General features: G+C 36.7%; 1 protein-coding gene across 3 annotated transcripts; it reads left to right on the forward strand.

Moving 5' to 3' along the window:
- The first annotated feature begins 1,125 nt into the window (after window positions 1-1,125).
- On the forward strand, window positions 1,126-18,795 carry LOC18436874 (Tetratricopeptide repeat (TPR)-like superfamily protein). 3 transcript variants are annotated; one of them, XM_006847096.4, is made up of 5 exons: window positions 1,126-1,545; window positions 5,851-5,989; window positions 11,648-11,679; window positions 18,270-18,356; window positions 18,475-18,795. In XM_006847096.4, the coding sequence occupies exons 1-5, from the start codon at window positions 1,339-1,341 to the stop codon at window positions 18,625-18,627; spliced, it is 618 nt and encodes a 205-aa protein (XP_006847159.1). In that variant the 5' UTR covers window positions 1,126-1,338; the 3' UTR covers window positions 18,628-18,795. The 3 variants fall into 3 exon arrangements, with proteins under 3 accessions (XP_006847159.1, XP_088707599.1, XP_088707598.1); XM_088851473.1 differs by lacking the exon at window positions 11,648-11,679 and having other exon boundaries at window positions 1,137-1,545; XM_088851472.1 differs by lacking the exons at window positions 5,851-5,989; window positions 11,648-11,679 and having other exon boundaries at window positions 1,144-1,545.
- Window positions 18,796-25,493: the final 6,698 nt, after the last annotated feature.

Here is a 25,493-nt window from a genome sequence, read left to right on the forward strand (position 1 = left end):
GCGAGGCCATTGATAACTTTGCAAAATTTTGTGCCCTTCTACACTGACTAAAGTTGTTATCTGCTAGGAATTTAGGCTCTTAGCCTCGTTTGATTGAGGGGGATTCCTAAATGTTATTAAAATGGTGCAAAAAGGAACCAATGATGCCATGAGATTTAGGTCGTTGCTACTTCAGGTCTTGGATATGGGGAGTTCACTTTCTATTTCATTTTTGCGTGTTTATAGAGAAGCCAATAGTGTGGTTTATTACCTTGCCAACAGGGGTGCATCCTTATTGGAGACCTTGGTATCTATTGATGAAACTGTATCCCATTAGCTTTTAATAAAGGGCGTGATTTCTATAAGGTTGTAACATTAAACAATCCAATTAAGGCACGCCTCCAAATTTTACTATAACATGTAATTTTGTTGTAAAAAAATTATTAGGATTATCTTAAAAACTATTTTTATATTTAATTAGAAAAATTTAAACTCTAAAAATGGTTAAAATCAAGTAGATTTATAAACATATGGATTGCAAAATACACTATTTATAGGACTCAATTTTTTTTTTTTTTTCATATTCATACATCTCAATGTCGAGATGATTAATTAGATAGTTTTTCAACATTAAAACAACATTTCCGATAGATTTTGAGGCGTAATTCTACATTTTAAGGTTGTAACTGTATCACATTAGCTTTAAATAAAGGGCGTGATTTCTATACGGTTGTAACCTTAAACAATCGAATTAAGGTGCGCCTCCAAATTTTACCATAACATGTAATTTGTTGTAAAAAAAATTATTAGGATTATCTTAAAAATTATTTTTATGTTTAATTAGAAAAATTTAAACTCCAAAAATAGTTAAAATCAAGTAGATCTATAAACATATGGATTGCAAAATACACTATTTATGGGATTCAAATTATATATATATATTTTTTCATATTCATACATCTCAATGTCGAGATGTTTAATTAGATGTTTTTTCAACATTAAAACAACTTTTCCGATAGATTTTTGAAGCATAATTCTACATTTTAAGGTTGCAACCTTATACAAACTTCTAATTTTAATAAAAGTTGATAAATTTACAAAAAAAAAAAACCTATTTTTTAAGATTTAGAATCGTTTTTTCTTTATATCGTAACCGAAGCAGGTTGGGCACTCACATTCCCAAACAATCTCAACATTCTCTCTCTAAAATCGTAATTTAGCAAACTCCATAGCATCCCAATCTCTCTCTCTAAAATCACAATTTCGCGAACTCCATAACATTCCAGTCTCTCTCTCCAAAATCCTATCTTCACGACCACCGTAACATCCTAATTTCGTGAACACCACAATATATACGATATGCAGCTGGTATGGAAGAAGAGCGGGAAGCGGCGCCGCCCACTTGAGCCCTGCCCCTCGGACCTCCCTTTCCGCAAAAACGAAGAAGAAGAAGAGCGGCCCCCCTCTCTCTCCTCTTCTTCTTCCTCACCTGTTTGCAGAGACACAGATGATGATCATCTACGCATCGCCAACTTTTACCAGTCCCAAGGAGATAAGCTCGCTGAGGTGAGGTTCACAAACTCTCTCTCTCCAATTTACACCTCTCCCCATTCACTCTCTCACATCTTGTTTTGTTTCAGGGCAACCTCTTCTTTTGTTGGGCTTTATAGAAACCATTGTTTTATCTTTAAGTTCCACTTTCTGAAAACCACTATCTCTTGGAAAGTTTGATTATTAGGAGGCAAGGTTTGCTTGACATCTCTTATAGGTGATTAGATCATGTACTCATATCATTATTAATGTATTTTTTCACAATTCATATATTTTTCTACCTTGTTTAGCATTTTTTCGTTTTTACTATTTAGTTTTTACGTCAGTTGTCATTACAGCTGTTTATTTTCAATGACAAGTTGAATAATTGTTTTTTGATTCATTTGAAGAATTTGTATTTGAACCTTGGCTTCATAAACCCATAGACGATCTCAAGGATTTGGAAAATTTTCACTTTTAATTACATGATACTACCAGTACAAATGTTCAATCATAGATTTACTTTTCTTCCTTTGTTTCGATGGACTGCTACTTTTGTGATTCCCCAAACTGAGAGATCTCCAGCGATTTTAAGAATTCATTCAATGCCTCAAGTCTTGTATCTATTAGCATACGCACTCGCCATTGGCATACTCACTTTCGGTTTTGGGGAGATTCATTTCTCCAAATATTTCACATTTCCCAATTTCAACATTGATATGGGCCCTGAATCATGTTAACCTCAACCAATTCTTCCTTTTGAAGTGACAATTCCTTATAAAGTGAGGATCTCTTCTTATACAGCTTTTTCCTTGGAGTGTAGAAGCGATGACTTGTAGTTGATAGCTCACCTCCTTGGCCAATCCATTACTTATTTCCCATCACATGTCTATCTTTTTTATAGACCGCTATGCTTACAACCTCTATGCACTAAGTTATACATCTTGGTTTAGTTAGATGACTTTGGGCCATCTGCGACTAGCCACCTTCTCTCACTTGAAGAGCTTGACGCCATCGTCAAGTTGCCATGCAAGTACCCCTAGCCCAGGCTTTGTCTTTGAATTGCCAAAGTCATGCCCACTCCCAGCTAGACTCACTCTTTGGTAGCCTTATCCTGGTTCTAAGAAGGCTTCGCATCTCGATGACTACCCTTTCTAAAATGAGTTGTTCATGTTTGGCATTGCTATTGTTTGAGTATCTCTTGATTCATACAAGCAAATAAAATTACCAAATGTTCATGAGCTAGCCTTTCATGAATAGTAGACTACAATGCAAGTTGTTCTATTAGTTTAGTGACAGTCATGGTTCCTTCTTGAATTGTAAAATAAGAATGAAGACTTTATGTCTGAACAACAAAATTGAGTAGATTTATTGGAAACAAACCTAGATTATAGTGTTTCATAAGAAAGTTAAAGGCCTATTTGAATAGCATTAGACTTTTATGGGCTGGTGTGGGCAAGTGAACAATTTTAACATTTAATCCCTTGGTCGTAACTGGTGGCTTCTGAGGTAGATGGAGCAAATCTGATTATATTGATGTTATTTGGAATCCTGGAGGGTCCAGGGCGCCTAAGAAAGGAGTCAAACTGCTAATTAACAAATTTCTTAAGGCAAGTTGGTAATTGATGGTTGAGGATTTCCTAGAACCTGGAAGCGTTGTTATTTAAATCGGTGGTCATTCTGGTCTGGTCTACCCCTCTAGGTTGAATGTCCTCCAAGCCAATCAATAATTGGTGGACCGACTGGTCTGGTTACAGGATCGGCAGATCCACCTTGGGACCAAACCAGCCGGTTTGATAAATCAGTATGTTACCAGACAAAAGAAACATATTCCCTAGACCAGTTATCAAACACGGGAGAAAAGGCCTTAAAAAACAATCTATTATGATACTAGTTTCCTGGGAACCCAATTCTAGGAGAAAATAGTTTAACAACAAATAAATGTGCCCTTAGAGTTTAGTTTGATTGCTTAGTGACTTGGGCATTCTATAAAGTGACATGGTAAGAGGACAACTAAATATGTGGATTCAAGAAGCTTTTCCATTATTGATTTTATACAGATGCCATAGATATGCATGCCTGCATTTATTGAATCCATCAAATGCAAAAAGCTACAATTGTAAGCATACAGTTCGGGAAACTGTGATATGTATGCGATTCCATGGAGCTTTTGTTCTATGGTGTGAATCAATTAACACATGGCCCGGCAAACCATGATATAGGATATGTGCACGTTGTACAAGTTGTCTGTCTAAATAAATTGCGAGATGAATAAGTTTGTCCACTTCCCTTACCAGGCATACAAGATTAAAATTCATTATGTCTCTAATCATGCTTCAATAGAGTGATGTTATATTTATTTATTTATAATAATGTTTATATTTATTATCTATTATATTTATGTTGACTATGGTCCATGCTTCAAACCATGCTAATCCCTTCAATTCTGTAGTTTATTGTTCCTTAAAATAGAATATACAGTGGAACTTAGGTAGCGCTTTTGCATGACTGAACTCTCAAGTAATTGTTGGTTTTTACTTTTTACCTGTTTGTTTGGACATTTTTTTCAGATAACTTTTGTGTCAAACTCTTTTCAGCCTACTTCTCGTCCCTTTATCCTAAATCAGGCCTGTTCCTCTGGAGGGCCACGGTTTTGCCTATCCTTGGATTATCTATGGTGAAGGCAATTTAGGAATTTTTAGGGCAAAGAAGAGAACCTGACCAGCCATGGTGGATTTACGCTAGAAATATCACCATTGTTTGGGCCGCTAGCCACAAAGACCTCAAAATCTACTGTAGGACTTATCAGAAATTGGGTGTACATGAGACACAAACCCTCCAAAGCACCCAAGGTTACCTTGTGGATCCCTCCGGACTTGGGAAACATCAAACTAAATATAGACCTTGCTCTTTGGGCAACTCGGGACTGTGTGGTGTCGGAGGTATCTTTAGAGATTCCAAAGCAACTATCATCTTTTCATTCCATTGTTACATAGGTGTGCCACTTGGGCCTAGATTAGAGCACTCCTAGAAGGTTTAAAGAGGTTTGATCAGAATTGGGGCCAGAACCTCATAGTGGAGGGTGATTCTAAATTATTTTTGGTTGGGCTAGCAGGAATTCTCGGTATCCTTGGAGACTCAGTAATATCTTTGACCACATTTTTCATTTATGGGGGCGTCTTCATGTCGTCTTCTATCATATTTAGCTGGAAGCCATTGGCGAATGCTCTTGCTAGGGGAGGGCTGTTGAGATGGTGCATCTATAAGACGCCCCTTGCTTTTTTTTACTTTGTTTTTGGTTCAGGTCTCTCTTTGTTTTCGTTTTTGTTAAATTTACTGTTATTTCGCGGCATTCTTCTCTCTACCCTCTCTCTAAGCAGTTTTCTCCATCATGCTAACTGTTCCCCTCTCTTCCTCTGTCTCTCTTGACCTCTTTTTTTCTCTCGTCTCTCCATGCTATCTGACTACATCTGCTCCTTAAAATCTGTCTCTTTCCTCAGCTTTTGCAGTTGAAGCCACTGCAGGTTTTTGATCCCCTTCACTAGCCAACTAAACTTGCAACAACTTCATATGCTAAGTGCTCGTCTTTTGTGGGTGTCCATCCCCTTCTAAATTTGTCATTTTTTATCCCCTTGCAAATCTGACTATGATTTTTTGTAATGAGCACCCGACTTTGCACTGCCTCCTCAGCCCTTTGTGAGAACTCTTTAATTAATACTCACAGTACTAAAAAAACTTTCCTGTCAAACTGTATGTTGCAGTAACGATTATTTGTTATCCTGTGCCTGTACTTGGAAACGAGCCTTGGCATTGAACTGCTCTACTGAGCTGATGTTATTGATTGTTCACGCTATATGTCCAAGATATTTTTCATGTGGTCCAACTAAATTTCAAATTGATCTATGTTGAGCTTAGCTATTCTACATGATAATCGAGTCTGCCTTCAGATCATTGCATTCATAAGATAGTGCTTCTGAAAATTGAAGCATGCGATAGTTTTATTCCATGTTTTGGGTAGGTCATATTCGTTTGCATGGGGGATGACTTATTTGAACCCTTCCTTCATGGAAGTTGGCTGTCATACTTCTGGAACCCAAGGCCACAAGCTAAATAATTTGGCATCCAAAGCATCACCTAGGAGTTTGCATGGCTGCATGCATTTCAAGCAACCAGTGGCGGCTTGCATAATCTGTTGATTTAAATCCTTTAAGGTTGCCTTTGTATCTAAATTCTCAAGATTCAAGTATGCAATTGCTTCACATTTACTTATACAGTATTATTTATTTATTGTATTTGTTTGGATCAATTCCGACTAAGAGTTATATTATTTTTTCATTAAAGATTGGTAGGTATCGTGAGGCACTTGGAAAGTGGGAGTCATCCCTCACTATTATGCCAGAAAGGGCAGTGCTACATGAGCAAAAAGCGCAGGTCTTACTTGAGCTTGGAGAGGCATGGAAAGCTTTGAGAGCAGCAACCCGTATGATCTCTTCAAATTTGCTTGTTTTCCCCTCACATTCAAGTTTATGTTCTTCTTGTGGGATTTTTTTTTCATTGTTCGACATTAGAGAATATTACTCTCTTCATGTAGTTGTATACTAGCATTGTTACTTGGCTTTATAATGAAGATAAACAGCTATTTCATTTCCTTCAGTGTTTCCACACATTTGGTCTGCTTGGTTCTGAAGGAACATGAGAGATTTTTATAAAACATTTGGAAATTATTCATTAAGTTCAAACCAATCATATTATGCTTCTGATAAATTAAATGCAATCAACTAAATCACAACCAACATCTCAAAAATGTTGGCATCGCGGGCTAGGAAGTAGACGTAGCAGCTGAGCACCTAACTTTTTCCAGTTTCAGCAACTATGGTACTAGGATACTGACATACTCACTCTAAGTTTAGAAGAACATGAAGCATAGGATAAGGCTCGTCCAGAACTGCTATTTGTGGCATGAAAAGCTATGGATTTGTCGGCAGATCTGTTTGCTTAGGTGTATACATGTCCAGCAGTGTCCCAATCTTCTCAGAAGCATGGATGAGAGAGAGTGTAGAACTTCTGTATGATTAAAAAGTTCCTGAAAAATGAATTAAAGAGCCATATTCTGGGCTGAGAACCTTATTAACATTGTGAGGGGATGAGTTCAAATAATGACAGGGACATGACATGATGAGACGTTGGAAGTACTGGGCATGTCTCTCACATTCTTTTGGATTTCCAACTCGTTGAAGGCTTGGTGGATGTAGAAATTTGCTGCAGCAAATGCTATATACAAAAGGACACTAAGACATTTGAAAGATGAGGAACTTTGCTTTTGTAACCTTGAAAACCAAGCCTTGACCACTGAATCATTGATCCAAAATCTCAAAAGATCCTCTACCCTTTGTTTGGGTGGTTTTTGAGTCACTAAAACTTCAGATAGAATCTAAACAGAGTTCACCACAGCCTAGCAATATGATTATATAGTCTTACGCTGCAGGGAATATCAGAAATCCTATCAAACAGTTAATTTGATTTGGAAATTGGTGGAGTGGTTATATAATGCCTCAAGGCCGAACTATTAAAATTTCATAATATTTGGACATTGTTTGAGGTACAATTTGTCCACTGTCCGTGTGTTTCTTTGGTTTATTTGATTTTATCTTTATACTTTTCTTTACAACTTTAAATGTGATTGCCCTTTTGTTCTTTAAAAGCCTCCCCAGCCTAGCCTGCCCATGGTCCAATTTTGAGGTGCACAAGCGGTATGCTCTCTTCCAAGGGAGTATGATGCTGTTATAAGTTTAGAAATTCATATTTGTTTCGATTGTAATACTCAATTCTTTGTGCATATGGTTTTTTGACATTTGCATGGCTGAAAATACAATTGCAAGATAAGTGTCTATTATGGATCCTCACATGGTCCTAGAATGGGACCATGGGGGAGCAAGGGGAGAGAATTGAACAAGTGCATTGGAATGACTATGGAGAGAAAGGCGACCCTGGAGAGGGGATTGAAAGAAGATTTCACTAGTCGAGGGGATGGCCGATGGATAAGAGGAAAGACCAAAAGGAAAGTAATGTGGGCATACTTTCCAAGCACCGGCTTTTGCTAGAAGACACCTGCCAATATACAAACCTAGAAGAGGGCATAGGGAGAATGAAGAGTTGTGTATGCAATACTCTGCAAAACATGAAGGCAAATAAGTAGCTTTCCGATGCCTGGAAGATGCACATGTTGTGTCTTGACCATAGAGAAGGTGAAGAGCACGGTCACAGGGGAAGGCTGTTTGCATTAAGTGATTGAAATGATAGTAAATTGAAGGATGTAGATGTAGATCCTAAAAGATACACAACTGGTAGACTATGCATGAAGAGAAAGTCTGTAAGGAGTCGAATTTTTGGTCACATAGGTGTGGAGAACTAGATCTCAAGTAATCTGCAAATGGCTTGGAAAAGGTGATATACTGTTTTTCTTGAGGTTTGAAGCAAAAGCTATGAGAGTCCTTCACTGGGGATGGTGGAGTTATAGGAGGGCATTGTTGACTTTGCTTTGTTGGGATCCAGGTATGACCAGCTCTATTACAAAGTCGTTATATTGTGGTAAAAGGCATCCTTTTACTTGGTTGTCGCACATTAGCAATAAACCAGAAAGTTCAGATTATCTCTTTGATTGACTTTATCCTTCTAATTGTCTCTCATGATGGTGACACCCGTTCTTGGCCAATTCTCCATAATTCCCCCATATAATTTCAAAATCTTCCACTCTATTGGGTAGCGGCCTTTAAAGGACGTGAGAGCACGTAAAAGACATTTAAAGTAGATTATACACTTCAATGGGAGGGTGTATTATTTGATTGACTAAGGGTCAGCTGGTCTATGAGTAGATTATGCACTTTAGTGGAAGTGTATATTATTTGATTGACTAAGGGTTAGGTTGTCTATGGCTTTGGTCATGTCCAAAACCCTTACCCTTGAGCATGTGGCACTATCGAAAAAGCTTTACAAAGGGTCATCTCTTGTTGAGGTCAAAGAGATGCACATGGATAGTTTCTAGGTCCGGAGAGCTATGTGGTCTCCTGTGTGCGGATGTAGCCTGTGAGAACAGGGGTAAATCCTCAACAAACTTTGGCACTACATGTACTTAGGGCGGCCGCATTACCAGGAAGCAACCCTGAAGAGGGATACATGTACATGTGCATAGAGAGTCTCCCTTGCACTATAGTGATATGTGGTCGACTTGCTCTTAAGGGGGAAACTGTAATCCACATGCTGTGAGTGTGGTTCCACTGTTTATTACCCAGCTTTGACAAGCTAATCATGAATCCCTGCATAAGACTGTGGGTCATGGGTTTCGTTGAATTGGTTTAAGAAGACAATTATGGGTTATGGTTACTGGGTCGGGTGAAGTGCCTTTATAGTCACTTGGTTTTGACCTTTTGATACATGTCCCCTTTTAGATATTTTATTTTCAGTGTTAGAAGTGTTTCTATGAATTTTAGAATTTTTCAGAATTTTTAGAATTATTTCTGCTGCAATTTCCTTGAAAAAGGGTATTTTCAAATTTTTATTTGTAAGGAAGGGCACATGTGGGGCCCTTGGATCCAGCTCCACATGTATGCTACACCCAATGGGTGGGGTGTGGGGCTCGTAGGGGCCACATGTCACCCATAGGGGTGGCACACCTCCCTTCTTTTTTCTTTAGTTCTTGTTTTAATTGAAATTATTTTAAGTGTGATTAGTTCAATAATCTTTTTAAAAAGAAAAGAAAAGAAAAGATTATGTGCACCTATTTTTGTGGAAGTTGGTTTTTATCAAGAAATATTATTTTGAATTCCTACAATTAGAGAGAAATTAAGAAATTCTAGAAGGCTTTTAAATTGGTTTTATCCTAATTAAACTAGAAGTGGATATGGGTCAAATATGAAGGGGTTAAAGTTCCTAATAAGCCTCCCAAAATCATGATGGCTGATTTGTCGAATGGATGCCTCTGATTTATTCTCTCTCACCTCACAAATTTCCAAATTTCCTATTGGTCAAGGTGAGTCATTGGATAGGCATGCTTAGGAGGGGTCTTGAGGTCTTTATAAGGTGTACCCCCTCTCATTACACACAATTTTGGAGCCTCTCTCCCCTTAACACCCTAATTCTCTCTCTCTCTCTCTCTCTCTCTCCTCTCTATAGTGCCCATCTCCTCTCTCTCGCAATTAGTGGCACGCCACCCACAGACAAATTAAAGAGGGTGGCATGCCTATAATTAGGGTTTTCTAGAGAGAGGACTAGTTTAACCCTAAAAAAAGGGAGGTGTCTTTTTGAGACATGCTCTAATTGTGTTTCTATGCTCTCTAAAACCATAGTTTAAAAAGTATTGCTTAAGGAAGCGTCCTTGTTTTGAAAATTCAGCAAGACCAATAGGATTGAAGTGCGTCATCCGTCAGGAAATCGGATGTTGGGTGTACTAAGTCCTATGGGGGTGATCTTAGGCATAATCAAATAAGTCTCCATGGCTGTTTATTTTTGTTTTTCAGTGACATTTTCATATTAACTGTGATTTTCAATAACGTTATTTGTACTCATATTGATAGTAGAAGCTTGGTTTTTATTCCTGGATTGTATCTATTATTTAGTACTAAAAGAAAAAGGTCCTAGGTTGTATTTAGGGTTTTAATGTTCTCGTACAACAGTGTATTGTATGACTTGTAAGTGGAATTTAGATTCAATAATCAAGAAAAGAAGAACATTTTTGATTTTTTAGCCTTGAATTCCGCATACCTTTTGTTTCAGGCTCCACCATAGGGCCCCCTTCTAAATTATAGCAACCATAGGCTTGTAATATGGGCTGTGGGCTTCATTGGAGGGATCCCCTTCATCATAGAATCATTTCCCAATAGTCTTTTCAACCTTTAATCATGCCTCCGAGGTTCATCTATTGCGACTTAGGCTTCGAGAGGAATAGATTGATGCAATTCTGAGCCATGGGTTGCGCAGGTCTACTGTGTGCACCTCTCCTGGCCTCCACAACACCTCTCATAGAGTATTCCGGCATGTTTGTCATTTGCCTTTGGCTTCATTGTAGGGGCAGCTTCTTGTATTGCATTGTGGAAAGTTTCTTCCTTTGTACTGTAATGTCCTACTACACATGTTTTCTATTTGGTATTTGTCACAGTCCTGGCTCTTGTCCCTCATTTCTTTGCTCTCATCAAGCATGACTGTGTTTAACAATTACCTCACATTAAAAATCCTACGGTCCTAACCCATGCATTCAATATCTCATCCCATGAACTTGTTTCCGGAAAACCCTTGGGTTGCATTTTGAAGAATCTGAGGTTTTAATGAAATGATTCACTCTTATCCTTTAGGACCTGGAATTGAAAGGTGGACAACCAATTGGATAAAAGCTTAATCCCATTAGCATAATGTTGTTCTGCTTGATTAAAGAGTTGGCCATGGTGGTGGATGGGGCTGGTACCTTCCAAATGGAATAATTTGAATTTGGATGGAAAATTTTCCTCCAAACAATGTATTTATCTTATTTTCTTCTATAATAATGTATATCAATAGCTTTTATAGAAATAAACATTATTTGTGATTGTTGTTAATGGCTATTCAGTTAGTTTCTTTGAATCTCAAAACAGGTATATTCTTGGTAAAATAGAAAAACTTGGCGAGAACGCATTTTGACTACTCTCAGTTTTTCTTATGATTGAAAAATTAACTTGACCCTGCTGGTGCGCTTCCTATAACTTACTCATATCACCTTGTGATCTGAGCTATGACATGGGTTGCTCTTTTGCTTCTGTGCAAATTAAATTGCTATGGGTCTTATTGATCCAGATAGGTGGGAACTTTTTCATGAAGGTCCTCCGCTGCGACATGGATGATTCTTGTGACATTTGACCTGGTTTAGGTTGCTTATGATCGATTTATATTGGGAGTGGTAGAGGGATAATATCTGTGTTGGAAGTCTGTTGAGGGAGAATTCCTGAGCACTCCAGATTTCTCTTTATATTTGTAGCATTTGCTTTTGTACTGATTGTAAAATTGTATTTTTCTGATATAATCGTAGTCACTTTGCTATAAAATGCCACTCCTGACTTCCAAGACTTTCTCTCTCTCTCTCTCTCTCTCTCTCTCTCTCTCTTTCTTCACACAGGTGCTACAGAACTGGAGCCGTCATGGGCAGAGGTTCGTCATTACTTGGTGGTTCTGACTTTTTAATGGAACTTTGGACCATGAGTTTCTTTATTTTGATAAATGGACCATGGTCTACTATTCATCTTATCTTTGCTGACAGCCATATGCTAATGTTGTTGCTTTCATGAGGCTATTTATTCTTCCATTTTGAGGATAAAATGTTAATGCATTTTTTGGGTGTGCCTTTTTTGTGCATTTGAAAACAGTCCACCTTTAGTAACATGCATCATTACAGAATTTACTTGCATAGATATTTCACAGTTCCAAGACTGCAAAATTGTTGATGTATTTTACTGGGACTTAAAAATCCTGCTTTTAATTATGCCAACCAGCTGCACAGAACTTACCCGTGTTGGTTTTACTTGCATTAGTATTTTACATTAAAGTGACTGCTAAATTATTTTGTGAAGCAGAACATCAAATTATGATCCCTTGACATGGCTCTGGACATGACTACAGTATTGACTTTCTGCAATATGTTTTCAGAGCGTTGGACCAATTGCCTATCTTTTTTTGTTTAGGTCAATGTCTGGACAGAAATTACCAGTCGTTTTCTAGTTTCTGTGCATCAGGGACTTGTAAATCCAAAAATGAATTCTATTAGCTGTTATTTTGTATGTGACATTGAACATGCTTTGCAAGTGAATGTGGTCTCTCTTGATAAATGTTCAATCAAAAGATCTATCCTAGCTGCAAGTTGAAATTAAATTTGTAATTACCCTGGATTATGCCTTAACTAATAATGGGAACTATCCCATACCCGGGTAAAGGGGCGTGGTTGTGTTAAGTAGGCAGCTAATGTAAAATTTTGCCAAAACTCATCGTGAATCTTGAGAAACTTATAGTATAGATATGAGGACTTTTGGCCTCACTGAGGATATGGCCTTTAATAGAACAGAATGGAGAACTAGGATTCATATAGCCGACCCCAATTAATTTGGAAAAGGCTAAAATGATGATGATGATGATGATGATCTGCGTATTGTGCAAAGCAATATAATCCACTGTTTCTTGGACTTATTTATAGGAAATCTTGATTGACATGGGAATACATGAGCCTGTTATGTTTGGGCCATAGTTTTGGATTGTCTAATTATTGTATGTGTGATTTTTATTCAATTGTTTTATTATTGTTTATTACAGTGTTCCAGACATTTGGTTTTATGCTTCCTTTTGTTTGGTTTTCGTATATAAGCTCAGATGATGGGCTTTCAAAGGATAGTATGAAGATTCAAAGGTAGGTATTTGAAGGGGATCGAGAGTTGGGTGATTCAAAAATTTAATTTTATTTGTTTAATTTCATGGATGTGGGTTTATGTTTTATTTTTTATTAGGATTGATATTTTTAGGAATTATAATGTGGGTTAATATCCAACACTTAGTTTCTATTATTTTTATTTTATTTTCTATTAATTTTATTTTATTTTTTACTATTAATTGGTTACTATTCATGGGTACTATTCTTCAGTATTGTTTTTGGGTTACTATTCACATGTTACTGTCACAGAAGTATTTCTAGATTTTTAGTATTGTTTAGGGGTATTTTAGAGTCGTAAATTGTTTACTTGGATCTTACATTAATTTAACACTTTTAAGGTTTCATAAGCTTATAAAAGGTCGGAGGTTGGATGTTTATGTTATTAGAAGAAATTTTATTTTATGAAAGAAGAAAGTTCTTCTCTCTTGGCTTGATTTATAGCCATGTTTTTTCTCTATTATTGCTATTTTTTTTACTTTTTGAGGTCCTAGAAAAAAGGTGGATTTAATTTTTCACCTCTCTTCTTGTATCAAGTAGTATTAGAACTTAGTTCAAAGAGAGTTAGAGATAGCGGCTGCTTGTGGAGGTCTTAGCCGTAGGGATGCCAATCTGATCCCATTGCGTAAGGAAGTCAACTTTGACGTAGAGGATTACATGGCTGTTGTGCAAGCGAGACCAGAAATAGCGTGCCCTAAATGAGGAGAAATCTACAGGGATAGATCCAATCATCAGGGCTTTTGTGGAGATTGGTGCGAATCTGATTATGAGTTTGAGTAGGAACAAACTGATAACAGGGCAAGTTACGTAGATGGGTTTGATGCACGATGGCATCAACGGGAGCATAATTCTGAAGGAGAATAATAAAGATCCAATTAGGGGTGGCAGTGGACCCATACCCAACCTGGGACCCGGTGGGTATACCCAACTTGGGTCCGGGTACCCGCGGGTAGGGTTCGGGTCCCCGCGGGTAGGGTTCGGGTCCAAGATATCATGCCCGAATAGTCTCGGGTCCGAGTACGGGTCCAGCAGGACCCGACCCATATCCGACCCGTATTCGTTGTCAATTTAACCCATTCATTTAACCCATCCATTAGGCCATCACCATCCATTTAACCCATCGATTTTCCCCAAACCCCATCGTGAAGCCCAACTCAGTGAAACCCTAGCCTCCTCTGCAACCCAAATCTCCTCCTAGAGAGAGAAGAGAGGCGAAACCCTAGCCTCTTCTGCAATCCAAACGTCCTTCTAAAGAGAGAAGATACAAGCTCACATCACAGGTCCCTTCATGGTAAAGAGCCCTGTCTTCTCAAGTCACGTCACCAAAACCTAGCCTCCTCTGAAACTTCAGCATTTGGATCTGTGGCTTCGAGGATTTGTTTCCAGCTGCAATGCCAAAAATTCAGCTGCGGTGCTTTGGTTTAGAGAGAGAGTCCGAGCTCAAATAATGGTTTCGGGAAGCTTTGTTGCAGAGTCAAAAGATGTAACTGGTTTTCTTGGACATGAGGCTGATCTTGTGTTATTGGAGATGTGTGGTTCTTTGATTTGCAGGTGTGTGATGAAAATTTGTATGAGCGTAGAGAGGAATGGGTTAAGGGGTTAGGGTTTCTGCTTTGGTTTTGAATAGGAGAGGGCTAGTGGCTCTCTCTCTCTCATTATATCTGTCTTTTTCTCTCTATCCCTCTATTTCTCTCTCCATTTCTCTGCTTCTAATTCTCTCTATCTTTCTCTCTGTCTCTACACGTCTTTGTCTCCCTCTATCAGTCTCTGTAGAGTGAAGTGAATGGTGTTTTGTTTGTGCCATTGTTATTGTGAAAATGCTTGTGAAATGAAAATTGGAAATGTCTCTCTCTCAAAAAAAGAGAGACAAAGAGTCTCTGTTAAAGATAAGGATTTTTTGAGGACTGAGGAGCTTAGAGAGAGAGAGAGAGAGAGAGAGAGAGAGAGAGAGAGAGAGAGAGAGAGAGAGAGAGGAGCTCAGAGAGAGGGGAAGAGAGCATCTAGGGAGCTTAGACAGAGAGAGAGAGGGGAGAAGAGAGCATTCCGGGTACGGGCCGGTCCTGGGTCCAAACCTGCTTTTCGGGTACTGGTACGGGTATGGGATCTATGGATCCACCGGGTTCGGGTCCGGGTCCGGGTATGGGATCTATGGATCCATCGGGTTCGGGTTCGGGTCCGGGTCCGGGTATGGGTCCAGCAGGACCCGACCCATACCCAATTCGTTGCCACCCCTAAATCCAATCTTCAATTGGATTCAATATTTTTTAAATCAGCGGTTGGTCCCACTTTTGTGAACGATTGGGCGAAAATGAAGAACTTGGAGTTCCTATCTATGAAAAAGAACAAGTTGCTTGTGATGGTGATGGTCATTGCAATGATGGTAATGACCACGATAGTGGTGGTGGTGAAGAGATAAAAGGGGCGGCAACTGGAGACAATGACCGTAAAGAGCTCTTTTCTCTCACCAGTGGAGGGGCTGTTCTTTCCTCTTTCCAACTAGAGGATTCCATCCCACAAAGGCAGGCTACTATAGCTGGATGCACCAAAATCCTTAACAACTAGTGAAGATATTTTGATCAGGTCTGTAACTCATGGTCCCAAGATCAAGCCCTAATATCAGTGCATAATATTCTGGTTGAGAGAGACCTTGTTTTGAGAGGAGGATTTGTATTAACCCATTTCAAAATGTGAGGACGAGTTTTCTCTAACCAGGGGAGAATAATGAAGATAAAGAGTTGGATGATTCAAAAAATTAATTTTATTTATTTATTTTTTGATTTCATAGATGTGGGTGTATATATGTTTTTAGAGTTATTTTTTTTTAGGAATTATAGTGTCAACACTTAATTTCTATTTTTTAGTACTTGGTTTCTATTTTTTTTCTTTTTTTACTATTCATTAGTTACTATTTGTGGGTACTGTTCACGGATACTATTGATGGGACTGTTTATAGTGGTATTTTTGGAATTTTAGTATTTTTTAGGGATATTTTAGAGTCTTAAATTGTTTAATTAGATCATCATCATCAGAGCCTTTTCTCAACCAATTAGATTTCAAGTTAGTATTTAAGGTTTCATATGCTTATGAAACCACATTGAAGGTATAGCCTGTGATAGAGTAGAATGACGGACTAGGATTCATGTAGCCGACCCCAAATAGTTGGGAAAAGGCTCTAATGATGATGATCACGATGATGATGATGATGATGATGATGATGATATGCTTATAAAAGGTGGGAAATCATATTATCGAATGCTTATGTTATTGGAATAAATTTTGTTTTATGAAAGAAAAAATTTCTTCTCTTGGCTTGATTTATAGCTATGCTTTTTTTTCATTATTGCTGATTTTTATGTGTTTGAGGTTCAGGAAAAAGGTGGAATTAATGTCCCGCATTTCCTTCCTGCTTCAATATTCAATGGAGTTGAGATCAATTCTATTTTTGTTTTGTTTAGAAGTGCAGTTTGAACTTTGTGCTATTTTTTTTTTTTGTTTAGAAGTGCAGTTTGAACCTTGAAAGTTGCACTGTGGCTCTTAATGCCCTATCAACTGAGCCAGGAGCCAAATCCCTGGAAGGGTCCTTCATTGGGATGCTACGTTGATAGAAAGTGTTTGTTAAGTTTGTGACTTCACATAATGGGTGTTTGGATGTGCCAATTTATTTAAAAAGACTCCCATTTATGATGTTTCTTCTCTTGTGTTTTTGAGTCATAGAAAGGAATGTTCACGTTCAGTAACAAACTAGGTTTTTGGATTATTAGATATATGCTCGTGCTTATCAATTTGAGGAATACCAGTCATTGGGTGTTAAGCATGCTACAAAATGCTTCATGGTAATCCTTTTTACTTTTTCTTTTGGAAAGTCTAAAACTTCGAGACCCTTGGAGAAGCTGGCTTATAGAAGATGAATGAAACTTGCATCGGCCCTCGTTGGGGCAAATTATGAATCATTTTAAGTTGGTTTTATTGGAGATATCCTCATCTTTTTTGTGAATCATATGCAAGAATTTCTAAAATGAATCTAAAATATTTATCACCATTGATTTTCCTAATTGTTATCTGATTGCGGAGGGCCCTTAAGTGAAGTATAAGTTGCCAGTTGTTCCGTGACTATTTTGGAGAAAATTGAGATGAGATTGATTGATTTCAACACTATTTTTCTTGAATTCCGGACTTTCAAAGTCAGAGATCCAGCAAGTTTGAATTGGTATAATTCTGCCTGGAGGCTCCTCTCCTATGGCTGGTGCTTTGTGACAGGGCTAGACAATGAGCCTCATTGAAGTGGGTGTTTGTCTTTCAGATGCCCCGTATTATGTGCTGCTTGGAGGAACATCTTTTCGTTAATATGATGCCTTCTTTGATGAAAGGGAGGAACAATCAATAATCTGTCCATATTGTTTCGCCACTGTTTGTCAAATGACGAACTAAAAGATAGAAAGTACTTTTCTTATATAACTCGGATGCATGGCTAATATGTGGCTACAATGTTCTGTCAGAGAGAAAAGGAAAGTCGTGACTAAAACATGGTGCATGTACTGATATACCATTTGTAAAAGTTAACACATGCATTTTTCACCTGAGGGGATAGGCTATGACATTTATTACTATTAATATAATTTTTAATGGTATACATAGAGCATAAGTAAATACTTCCTTATTGCTTTTTTTTGCTTTTGTTTTGGGGCAAATAGAGCATAAACTGAGTTCTGTTTGTAGCAGGACATCTCTTTGTAATTATGTTTGGTAGATGCTTGAACATCCGTATGAGTCTAACGTGACAAAAGTTTGGTAGTAACAATTTATATATATGCCACAATGTGATTGATCATTTTCTAGTCCATTCTTACTGGTTCCCACAATGCAAACCTACTTCAGTTTGTTCATGCTTTTGAGGATCATCGTTTCATTAATTACTATTATAGTATAACGTACTGTTTTGTCTGATATGCGAGAGATATCTGTTGAGAGTGGGAAGACCTACCGATTTATTTTGTTCAATTTGCATTCATTATCATCATGGCTCATTGAGATCACTTGTGTAATACATGCTTTCATCCATCATGGACGTATTGCATAAAATTGGTTATACTTGGTGCCTTTGAGCTATAGTTTTGTTTTGGTTCTTTGTAAACATATTTTTTCTATTTGCGTAACCTTCAATGGGGGATCCATACCATCTATTTCAGACATGCTATTTATCTTGGACTTGGTACCTATAAAATGTGCATCTTCTACTGAAGTAATATGGGGCATGGAAGGTCCCTTACAAATTCTCTTTACTTTGGGCATTAGACTTTTGACTCAATGATAACATCGCTTTTCACAGGCGTGGATTACCCTTGGAAGAGCTCAGCTGAATTTTGGAGAGCCGGAAGCCTCTCTCAAAAGTTTTGACAGGGCTTTAGAAATCAAGGTAGAAACCTTCACCATCACGATTCATTGATTATTATAGTTTTGTTTCTGGTTCTTCTTCTAGGGAGTATAAAGTGTCTTTCCTAAATGCTTCTGGTTCTTCTTCTGTGGATGTGCAGCCTGACTCTGAGGAGGTGAAGAATGATATAGACACTGCGGTGCAGCTTATAAGGAAACGGAAGCGGCTCCAGACATCTGGAATGAATGTAGGAGAAGGCCGGTATACAGTTAGAGATAAGACTGATATCCCAGGATCATATTGTCAAGGTTGAGAGAGATTTCTTTTTTGCAAAAGTTTTTAGGCATTCAAAAGTATACTATTAATTAGATAGATGTTTTTTCGGTCCCTTGGATCTTGACATCTTCGATAGCTGAATTCTGTTGTGGAATACTAACTGTAAATATGTTTAATCTAAAGCTGGTTTACATCCTTCCTTTTACCCATGCTTACTATATAATCCATGGTTATCTAGCAGCGGTGGCGATATCAATCAAAGAGAAAATATATGAATAAATGATTCCAAGGTTTTAGACATTCGATTTCCAAACCAAGGACTAGCTACCTACTATCCAAAAATATGATGGTAGTCAGTCTAGTGAAAAAAAGACAAGAAGTTCGAAATTCTATATTACTGTTACCAAAGTTTTAAAAAACTCATTGAAATTTCATGGGATCTGAAAATGTTGAAGAAAAAGAAAGCGTTTGACCCTTTTTCTGCAATTCATTCATTTTTTACAACATTTAATGAATGATTGCTCATTATGTCGCCTACAGGGCTTACCGGAGAACAAGAGTATTAATTATTTTGAAATTAGATTACCAATGAGAACACCCAAAAACTAGTTGAAACTCTCAACAATAAACTGCCCTAAAAACTAAAAGAAAAAGTTTACCCTAAAAACTAAAAGAAAAAGTTTATATGAGGTGTCAACCTTGTATTGCAAAAATATAAGATGAACATAAAAAATCTCAGTTAAGCGACTCAACTTTCTATTTGATCATCTCGACCCTAGGATGTGTAGATATAAAAAAGAAGGATTTTAGGTCCTAAAAATATTGCACATTATCTCGATTATCAATTTTCAAGAATTTCAAGCCTCTATATTTGTTTTGATCCACACCATTTTCTAGCTTTAACATCCATAATGAGGCGTGGAAATGAATTTTCAGGCCATCTTAGAGATTATTAGCACTATTGTACATCTTTCAATAGGACTTCTTGGTATGCCTTATTTTGGTTAAGATTGATGCCACGTCCCAAACCAAAACCAAATATATTAAGTGATCATATGGGTGTCTTGGTGGTTTTCTTTGCTTCATTAAAACAACTCCGACGCTTCTTTGACTTAGCTCGAGTATTATATATGGCCAAGCATACAATGAGACCATTTACCTTTTGTATGAAGTGGACAGTTGGATGTGAAATTGTGCGGCTGTATTTATTCCATTAATCAAACTCAATGTTCAAAAGAATTTTTCTCGAACTTTATAATATGCCTAAAATATCAGATTTCATATCATATACGATCCTATTATATAAGTAATTGTGACCTCTTTGCACTTAAGGTAAATAGTCTCATTGTATACGATTCTATTATATAAGGGTGTCATTTCTATAAGGTTGCAACCTTAAACAATCCAATTAAGGCGTACCTCTAAATTTTATAATAACAAGTAATTTTAGTGTAATTTTTTTTAAGGTTATTTGAAAATCTATTTTCATATCTAATTATAATTTTTTAAACTTAAAAAATAGTTAAAATCATGTAGATCTATAAACATATGAAAATCTTGTAAATGGATGGTATAGATAATGTGTTGCAAGATGGACTATTTCTAGGACTCAAAATAAATTTTTTTTTAATTGATATTCATACATCTCGATGTCAAGATGATCAATTAGAGGGTTTTTCCGCATTAAAACAACATTTTCCAATGGATTTTTGAAGTGCATCTTTAATTCTACATTTTAAGATAGCAACCTTAGATAAACTTTTTTCATTATTATAATATGGAGAGTATGCTATATTTGACAATGATGAGGTTGCAGCCTTATATAAACTTTTTCTATTATTATTATTGATAGATAAGTAGTGGGACCCACTTTTTGGAGTAATCTCTCTCACCCATTGTCCATCCATTTAGGGCCGTTCGTTCGAATACCTGGAGAGTAAGTAGTGGGACCCACTTTTGGAGTAATCTCTCTCCCCATTGTCCATCCATTTAGGGCCGTTCGGACACCTGGAGAGGATTATAGTATTGTTCCCATTACTTGCAGACTCTGGAATGTGGAATGGATGTTTCTATGACTTTCATCCACTGGAATGCGATGAACCTTGGATTTCTATGTACAAGGATTAGGTATTGTTCCCATTACTTGTAAAGTGTGATTAATTTTTCTCGCGAAAGAATAATTATAGATACAGTTCTATGGGTCTTAGGACTCATATCTAAATGGAAAAGTCCTCTCGACGCCTATGGGCAAACATGAATAATGATTTCGCTTATGTTTATTATTGTCCAAAGTTCATTGTACGATCATGATTGTCCGATAGGGTTTCATTTTTTTCATTTTTTTTTTTATAAATCAGAATGATCTGAAATTTGGAGAGTGTGTATATCTTAGTGATGCACACCTAATAAAAATATGAAAAACACATTTCGTAAAATATAAATTGATCAAAATATCCCTGTAAATTTTTAGGGGTATTTTAGTTATTTTATATTTTGCGAATTATTATTATTTTTATATTTTTATTAGATTCTCCTATTTTTGATGAACACAAGCTTCAAATTTCAGATCATTTTGATTTGTAACAAAAAAAAATGAAACATGAAACACTACCGGACAATTGTGATCGTGCGATGAACTTTGGACGGTGATGAATATAAATGAAATCACTGTTCATTTTCGCCTATAGACGTTGCGTAGTGTTTTCCGATCTTTGTGTCCCCTCTACATAATCTATTTTTAAGGTGGATTTTAGACTTAATTCTTTATAAATATAAAATCTCTAATATTGGGATCATTAATATGTTTTTAAAAAAGTAAATTTTAAAAGCTAAAAATTGATATTTTTTAGAGGAAAATTTTCCCCGTTTGGTTTTTTTTTTTCTTCAAACGACCGCCACTTAGCATCCATCTCAAAGATGGATGAATGATGCTTCGGGGGACGCAAATGTAGGAGTGCAACCACCAACCCATAAAGGACTTTTCCTTCAACTATTTAGGCATGACAAAGGTGTGAGTAGTTTCATTAAAAAAGCTAAGTATGAGCAGCTGACAGTTCGTATTATTTTTTGATCGCTAAATATAGCACTAACAATAAATTTCCCTCATAATATCTCTCAATTTTGCAATGAGAAACTTAGGTGTAAATTTTTTTTTAAGATGGCGCGAAAGTCTAATTTCATCTCTAATTATAAAATTTTGTATTTCAAAAATATTTTAAATCAAGCATACCTACAAATACTTGAAAATCTTGAAGATGGATGACCTAGATAATGTATTACAAGATATACTATTTTTGAGACTTGAAATATTTCTTTTATCTATGTCTATATATCTTGATTTCAAGATGATCAACCAGATGTTTTTTCCATCATCAAAACAACTATTTAAAAGTGTGAATCTTACATAAATGTTTTCAAACAAAAACCCTAGAAAATCAAGTGATTACGGAGCTATGTAAAACTAATTTGCCCCCACCGGTTCCGGTTCAAGCTACCGATTTTTCAATGCCTATGAACCGGATTTACTGCAATTTACTGCACCAGTGAGTTTACATGGAGTCACATGCCATGTCGATGCAATGGTGAGGCGTGAATCATGGCCTTGTCAGCACCCCATGCCCTCACATGAAGGGCTCGCCATGGCCAATAATAATAGATTCTATAGCCATGTGGTCAAATGATTTCTTGGTCAAAGTCCCCCTCGCTTCTATATTACCTAAACTAACTTATGACACTCATATGTAGGTTTTGTGAGGTGGTATCTCAACATCTGACACAAATATAAGTGTAGAATCAAAGTAAGCACATATTCAAATAATGTCGAGAAATGTGATTTTAATATTGAAAATCTTTGTGATAACCTTAAAATATATTTTCATCTTTTAATTATAAAATTAAAAGCTTCCAACATATTGTTGATCGAGTAGATCTATGAAAACTTGAAAATATTGAAAATTGATAATCGAAATATACATTACAAGATACACTATTTCCAAAACTTGAAATCCAATTTTTTCTCATCTCTATGCATCTTGATGTTGGGATAATCAATTTGAGAATATTTGAGCATCAAAACAACCTCTTCTACTGAAATTCTTGAGGTGGGCTCTAGTTTGATTGTTTCGAGCCTTGGCTATATATAAACTTTTTCCTTGAAGGAAACATAGAGGAAAGATTTTAGTTGACACCAAGTACTTAGATACATATACCGTGCTCCTTGTTGGAGCGTACACATACTTGATCCCGGCAAAAGAACTATTTTCAAGGATTGTTAGAATATGAAATTTTGGGATCCACCTAAGAATCACTAGATAATTATTTGGGAGTTAGCTCCATTGCTCTAGTTCTCGCCATGCTTGAGCAGGGTATTTGGGAGTTAGCTCCATTGCTCTAGTTCTCGCCATGCTTGAGCAGTTCGATTGCCCTGCTCATAGCTTGCTCTAAGAACTGGATCGAAAGCCCTAATCCAAACCGTCGGGAGTGCAATATACCCAATTTATTGTCCGTTTGTTTGTAATATTGGACCTCCTTTTAAACAAAGTGCAATAGCCTTAATATCGGATAGGCTTGAGAACATGGTCCAATATTCTTAATATCGGATAGCCTACAGCCGGTGATAGTTTGATATTCCAAATATCGAACATCCTCTATCGAGAATCTTTGGAAGTTTGAAATATCAATAGCTTCCACCTCAAACAAAATAAGGAAAAAGAAATATTCAATCCTGTTGTGACTATTGGACATTGGGGAAACTTGGAAAAAGATAAAAAAGGGCGGGTGGCGCTTTCAAAAAAGAACATGTCCGATATTATAAACATCGGACCAGTGGATCTCCCCTTAAATTCCCTGTACTTTGGGATCGGTCCATAATTACTACAATTTTATACCGTACCGACATATTTTTTCCTTTTATTTTTGAGGAAGATTTCTAAATATCCTGTATTTTTTTGGAATTAAAAAATAGTTCCAATGTTTTGATATGTTATGTTGAGGTCCCTTTTGTTTGTCTAATTCATTTTTTCACAAATACTCTCAATTTGGGTCGTCAATTAGAACTTTAGAGGGATGCTTTAGAATATAAATGTTTTAAAATTAGCTGGACTAAGACAAAATATATGGAATAAAGGTTTAGCAATAATACGAGTAGAAATGATGAAGTAGTTAAGATTGATGACAAAAAAATACCTAAAAAAAAGTATTTTAGATATCTTGGTTGATAATCTAGGAAAATGGAGAGCTGAGTGGGTGAAATATAGATGTGCATCCATAGTTTTATGTGATCGTTGCATACCAAGGAAGCTGAAGGAAAGTTCTATAGTACAAGAATAAGACCACATGTACTTTATGGGACGGAATGTTGCGTGGCTAGGACACAACATATTGATAGGATGAGAGTAGCTGAGATGATGATGTTGAGATGGATGAGTGACAGGATAAAAAGAAATATAATTCAAAATTAAGACATTTGATGAAACGTAGGTGTGGCTTCAATAGGCGACAAGATGAGAGAAATTAGACTTAGGTGGGTTGGCTTGTGCAGTGAAGATCAACACAACACTGGTTAGGATATGTAATTTGATTTAGATGGATGATTCTAAAAAAGTAAGAGTAAGACCCAAAAGGATCGGGTGGAAGTAGTGAGAAAATATATAGGGATTTATGGTCTTATTGAGGGTATGACCCGTGATAGAGCAGAATGACGAAATATTCATGTAGCTGATTCCAAATAGTTGGGATAAGTATATGATGATGATAACGATGACCCTTAATTTGGATTTTTATTTTATTTTATTTTATTTAACTCATGTCTGGGTTATGCTAGCATTTTAAAATCCGAATAGGGTGGTTGGATTGATCGTTGGGTAGGCTGTTATGGATCGCTAATATGTGTCGGATAGGAACGATTCTCCAGTGTGTGAATTAGTCCAAAAAATCCTGAAGTAATATTTTTTAAATTTGAAAAACATAAAAGAAAATAAAAAAAAATATGTGGGAACTAGGCGTTTTAACCAATCTGGATCCCTCGGTTCCTTAATAGATTCACCCAGTCCTTTAACAGACCCATGCCAGTCTGACAAAATCGGACTGACAGGTAGGAATTGGGTTGGTGTGTCCATCAATTCTCAATCTGGATTGTTGGTTTTTCAATCACTAGATCTAGAACTTTTTTTTTTTTTTTTGAACAGTCTAGGTTCAACACTTTTAACTCATGTTTCGTGTGGGGCCATTTTCAGGATCAAGCATGGGTTTGACACCTAAAGGGTCAAAGAGATATACTTCTCCAAAAATTGTTGTTTTGATTGGGTTCCGTCTCAAGTGGCCAATCAACTGTTAGGTTCTCTTTATGCTAGACACTTAAATTTCGCACTGATTTCTACATTTTCTTTCTAGCGTTGATTTTTGTTTTGTTTTTTTGTTTTTCTAAAATACATGAATTCTTTGCTAAGAATATGGGTTTGGAACTTCAAATGCCGAACCTATATTCAACCCTCAAAATTGGGTACGACACTTCAAGTACCAGACCTAGATATGAGTTAATCAAAGCATATTTTCAGAAAAAAGAAATTTGACAAGAAGCTCGTCAAAAACAGGAAAAATTTGAGACTATTCTTCACATAAATTCCCCATTTATTAAGCTTCTATTTGAAAATAATAATAATAATAATTTGTGAATCGCTTGAAGATTTGTGGAATTTCAAAGGTTGGTGGTATAAGTTGGAATATTATGCGTGGTTCATTGTTATGGGAGTTATGATTGGAAAGAAATAGGAAGACTTTTGATGGTGTGGCAGTGGATTACACAACTCTTAAGAATAAGATCCTATTTAATACTTGGAATTGATTTAGAAGAACTAAATAAGAATGGGGGATTTCTCGAGCGGATGTAAAAAACAATTTAGATCA

The sequence above is a fragment of the Amborella trichopoda genome, chromosome 11 (assembly GCF_054954075.1).
Source record: "Amborella trichopoda isolate Santa Cruz 75 chromosome 11, AtrichopodaSantaCruz75HAP2 v2.0, whole genome shotgun sequence".
NCBI classification, from domain to species: domain Eukaryota; kingdom Viridiplantae; phylum Streptophyta; class Magnoliopsida; order Amborellales; family Amborellaceae; genus Amborella; species Amborella trichopoda.